Genomic DNA, 4,795 nt, shown 5'->3' with positions numbered 1-4,795 from the left:
TGCTCATGAAGCTCGGGTTGTTGAGCAGACCTGCGATGTCAAAGGTGCCAACACCGCCCGTCTGTGAGGACAGAGACGCAAACCAAATGAGTGTCAACCTGACGGCAGGTCAGGCCCCTCACTGCTGTGAAGGCGCCAGACAGCCTCCACCGGGCAGCCCCACCTCTCCTACCTGGGGCCCCTACAGACACAAGGCTGAGCCCACCTGCTCACAGGCAGGTCTGTCCTCATGGGCGAGTCCCCAGGATGGAGCCTCTGCTGCCCACTCACCGGGCTCGGAGCCTCCCTGAGCTTCAGCTCGGCGATCTTGAGGTTGGACTTGTAGGTCTCGTTGTCTGGGTCCAGCTCCAGGGCCTTCCTGTAGTAGACCACGGCCTCCGTGTGCTTGTTGAGGCTGGAGAGCGCCAGGCTAGGAAAGAAAGGGTGGGGCGGGTGTGAGACGGGGCAGAGTGGGGGGCCCTGGGGGGGTATGAGTTAGGGCCGAGAGAGCGGACGCCCAGGGATGACGCGGTACCACAGGGCAAGGTCAGGGTGATCCCCAGGGGCGATACTCTGAGCAGAGGTAGGGAAGCCCTGGTGAGGATCAGAGGCAGGGGACCCCAGCAGGGGGTGTGTGCTCAGCAAAGCTAGGGGCCTGGGAGGGGGTGCCCTCAGGGGTGCGGTACGTGGCAGTGATGGTGTGGTCATGGGGGGTGTAACGGGACCGCAGAGCAGGGTCCCCGCTCCATTGCCAGGCCCTGCAGGTCTCTCCTTCCCCTTCCACACGGAGCCCATCTGGACAACAGCATGAATGTTGCTCAGTGACCAACACACACAAGAGCCCGAGGGACGGCTGGAGGTAGGGACGGCGCGGGTGCGCCAGGCCCACCGACACTCACCCCATGCGGCCGTAGGCCTTGCTGTAGGAAGGGTCTATGCAGATGGCGCGCTCGCAGTCCTGCACAGCGCCTGCGTAGTTCCCTAGCTTGCTGTAGGCCGCCGCCCTGGGGAGAGAGAGACAGGTTCTTTAACAGGGACTCTGTGCTGGGCACGAGGCCGAGTGGAGCAAGGGCAGGACCGGAGGGCTGGGCTCCTTCCCGGTACTAAGGCGGAACTGATGTCAGAGTGAGCCTCAATTTATCCATCTGTAAAATGGGGGAGTGCATCCTACTGTAGCGGCTGTGTGCTATGACACTGCAAACCAGGCTACCAGAATTTCAAACACCAGCGGGGTCACCTGTGAGGGACACGGTCGGCAGAGCTTACAGACCAAGCCGCCTGGAAGCAGGCCCCGGAGAGCTGCTTCTGTGTCACTCGTGGAACACAGCCAGCCTCCTGAGGCCGTGTCACCAGGAGGGATGTGTGCAGCGAGCCTCGGCGAGTGGGCTGGCAGAGCAGGTGAGGACAGAGACAAATGTGCTGCCCACTGCCAGCATGAGGTCAGGCGGGGTCCTGCCCCACTGTCCAGAAGGCAGCCAGGAATCAAGCCAGCAGCAGCTGAGAACACGCGGCGCCCGAGGAGAAGAGTACCGGCTGCAGCCCGAGGTTCTGTCTGTCCTGGTGCAGTGGGATGGACGTGGCCACCCGGTGCTGCCCCGTGCTCCATGGGGAGGCAGCCAGGCTTTGCAGCACAGCTTGCCCGGTGGGACCCACACGCAGAGCTGAGGGATGTGACCTTGGACACGGGCACACAGGCTGGCTGCTCCGGGTAAGGAACGAACTCTAAAGCCAGCAGACGTGTCCACACGGTTAAGGGCACAGACTCGCGGTTCCCAGCTCCGAGTCTGGGAGCTGACAAGCCCAGCCTGGGATCCAGCTCGCCTGAGCTTGTAATGAAGCTCTGCTGGGACACAGCCACGTCCACTCGCTCAGGTACGCCAAACCCACAGTGTGTCTGCGCTCGACGTGTCGGACTTGGAAACCTGAAGATACTGACACTGTGGCATCGAGACAAAGTGTGCCAAACCCAAGCCAGGGGCCGTTAGGTTCACCAACGTTGTCAACTTCTGTTAAATGAAGGAGCCCAGAGAGCAAAGTATGTAAAATGTTCAGCGAGGTGAAAGGTGGGCAGTTCGAATCCACCAGCACCTCCACGGCAGAAGCACAGGCAATCTCACTTCTTTAAACTACGGAACGCTTCGCTGACTTGCGTGGCATCCTTGCCCAGGGCCATGCTAACCTGTGTCGTTTCAATTACAGTGTATGTGCTGCCGAAGCGAGCACTCCTCCTGCAGAACTTACAGCCTCAGGAAACTCATTCTTGGCCTGAAATTCCCAGGCCCAGCCCAGCCCCCTCACGGCCACCAGGTCCCCGCAGGTCACAGGGACATGAGTGCCACCATCTCTGTGGACGTGGTGCCCGTCTCAGGCCCTGCCCAGCCCCTCACGAGCCTGGAGCCACACCTGTTACAGAAGTAGACGGCGTTGGCGGGGTTCAGCTCGATGGCCTTCCCGTACAGGTGGACGGCCGCTTCAAAGTTCTCCACCTTCATCTGCTCGTTTCCTAGAGAAGGAGACAGGTGCTGGGCTCAGGCGGGCTCTGCTTGGTATGAACGAGGTAAACCTACAGGCGTGCGGGAGGTCCTGGATGTCACAAACGACACACGCCTGACCTGGACAGAGGCTGGCGGCTCAAACACACCCAGAAGTGTCGAGGAAAAAAGGTGTGGCAATGTGCTTTCAAAGGTCACAGTCGAGAAAACCCTGAGGCAGGAGGGGCCTCCCTGGTTCAGAACTGACCCACGAGGCGCCAAGAGCAGCAGACACGCTGGCACCGGCCACTGCCCTTCCTAGGGGCTTCGCATACATGGTGCTCCGTCCCTTCACTCTCTCTACTGTGTACAGTCCCTCCACCACCTACAGAAATGTAGTGCTCCCACAGCAGTGACCCACGAGGCCTCGCATGAACGGGCCATCCTACACACGTGCTCAAAGCACACACTCCAGGCCCAGGGCCATCAAGTCGACTGGACTCCGTCCCGGCGAACCAGCGTCAGCTTTCCCGACATGAGGTCTGCAGGAGCAGCTGGTGGATTTGAACCAGTGCGCCCTGTGCTGGGTGGTCTGAAACGTGGCCCATCCACCAGTCAGGGCACCCAGCAGCAGTGTCCGTGTGTGTGTGGCTTGTCACCAAGAGTGTCACAGCGTGAACCAGCACAGCAGCCAAGTGACAGCCCCTCGGGTGGGCGGAGGCACACTGTGGTCTGCGACTGCGTCCACCTCGGGCAGCTCAACACAGTGGACTCACTGCCGGAGGCCCCGCTCTCTTGAACCGGGACGCACATTTATGAGTGGAATCACTGGGCCACGTGATGTTTCTGGTGGTGGGGTGAGTGGCTGGTGGTTCAAGCCCACCATGGAGACCCCACGGGGCCCCTGTCCCGTGAGTCGCTGCACTTGCTGTTTTCCACAGCTGCCCCCTAGGGCCATGAGGAGCTGAGCCCTTCTCTAAGTGCTCCCGGGGTCCTAGCTGCTGACCGAGTTGGGGACAGAGGACATGTCGCTTCACCTTCCGTCTTGAGGCGTTCTGCCTCCACCGAGTCCTCCTCAGATGGCGGCGTCCGGTCGGGGCTCTGCAGGTCCTGCGGTGTCTCCTGGCCCTGAGGACAAAGGCAGGATCGTGAAGAGAGGTACCAACCGACCCATCCTTACCCAACCTGACAGCTGTCCAGCTCCCTTGAAAGGGAGACACCAGGCCACCAGACAGACTCCACTGGGGACCCACATGGCACATGGCACAGCAGGGCAGGTGTGGTGGGGGAGTACAGCTGAGACACCGCCCTCTGGCCCCGTGCTCCACATACGTGACCACCATGGGGGAGGCTGGGGGCTCACCTTGCTCTCAGCAGCAGCTTCGAAGATTTCCAGGAGTGTCTGCGGCAGTGCCAGGTGATGGTCTTCCACGGTCACACCGAACGCCGTCTCCAGGCACTGGATGGCCACTGTGAGGGGACCGCACCACCGTCTTTATGGGCACCTCACCCACCAGGACGGGATTCTGACCCTGCCACCTCAAGGTCATAGACAGGACTACCACTCGGTCCCCCATGGCTGGCCCGAGACCGTGGAGTTTGGGTACCCGCTAACCCCTCTGATTGTCACTGAGGACATGCCCACCCTGAGAGCCAGACCTGGGGCAGAAGTCAGGGTCCTGAGGAGGGGGGTGGGAGATTAAGAAAGGGGCCGGAAAAGGGAAGGGGAGGAAGGAGTACAGAGGTGGGGGAGCGAGGGGGGGACGGGGGAAGGGGACCAGGGGAGGGGGGGACAGGAGAGCGAGGGGGGACAGGGAAGTGAGGGGAGGACGGGGGGGGGGAAGGAAAGGAATTGGGCGGCAAAGGAAAGAGGTGAGGAGGAAGAGCCAGGCGGGGACGAGAAGGACAGCCCTCTGTGCCCACAGGGGAGGAGCCGGGCCCCACAGCACTCACCCTCTAAGCTCTCCTGGGCATCAGAGGAGAGCCCGCCATGGCGCAGCTGGCCGTGCAGGAAGTGGACAATGGCATAGGCCAGGCGCTTCTTAGTGTCCATGCTGGCTATGGCTAGACGTCACAGTTGTCAAGGTCTGTGGGTCAGAGCCAAGAGCGTGAGCGTGACTATGGGTGACCAGCAGGCGATGGAGACCTGGGGGACCTTGTGACAAGAGAGCCACCCTCACAGGTGCCCAAGGGACTCGGGGGACCCTGTGACAGAACTGCTCCAGAGGGTGGTTAGGGTGTCACCTTTAGAGGAGCAAATCACCAGGCCTTTCTGCCTCAGTGCCGGGGTGGGGGGTGGGGTGGGGGGGGTGGTGGTGAAATGTTACCTTTTTGGTCAACAGATT

General features: G+C 61.5%; 1 protein-coding gene across 1 annotated transcript in view; it reads right to left on the bottom strand.

Moving 5' to 3' along the window:
• The window catches only part of SGTA (small glutamine-rich tetratricopeptide repeat (TPR)-containing, alpha), a 6,367-nt gene extending 1,864 nt beyond the window's left edge, over nt 1-4,503 (bottom strand). The window contains exons 1-7 of the mRNA XM_006897912.1: nt 4,404-4,503; nt 3,814-3,920; nt 3,488-3,572; nt 2,383-2,482; nt 879-983; nt 271-409; nt 3-61 (exon numbers count right to left, since the gene is read on the bottom strand). Coding sequence (XP_006897974.1) covers nt 3-61; nt 271-409; nt 879-983; nt 2,383-2,482; nt 3,488-3,572; nt 3,814-3,920; nt 4,404-4,503 — 695 coding nt within the window. The remainder of the gene's footprint in view (nt 1-2; nt 62-270; nt 410-878; nt 984-2,382; nt 2,483-3,487; nt 3,573-3,813; nt 3,921-4,403) is intronic.
• Between the last annotated feature and the right edge of the window lie 292 nt (nt 4,504-4,795).

The sequence above is a fragment of the Elephantulus edwardii genome, unplaced genomic scaffold (genome assembly GCF_000299155.1).
Source record: "Elephantulus edwardii isolate Elephantulus edwardi_28Jun2011 unplaced genomic scaffold, EleEdw1.0 scaffold00217, whole genome shotgun sequence".
NCBI classification, from domain to species: Eukaryota; Metazoa; Chordata; class Mammalia; order Macroscelidea; family Macroscelididae; genus Elephantulus; species Elephantulus edwardii.
Note: the sequence above shows the minus strand (reverse complement) of the source record. Positions and strands in the feature narration are given on the sequence as shown.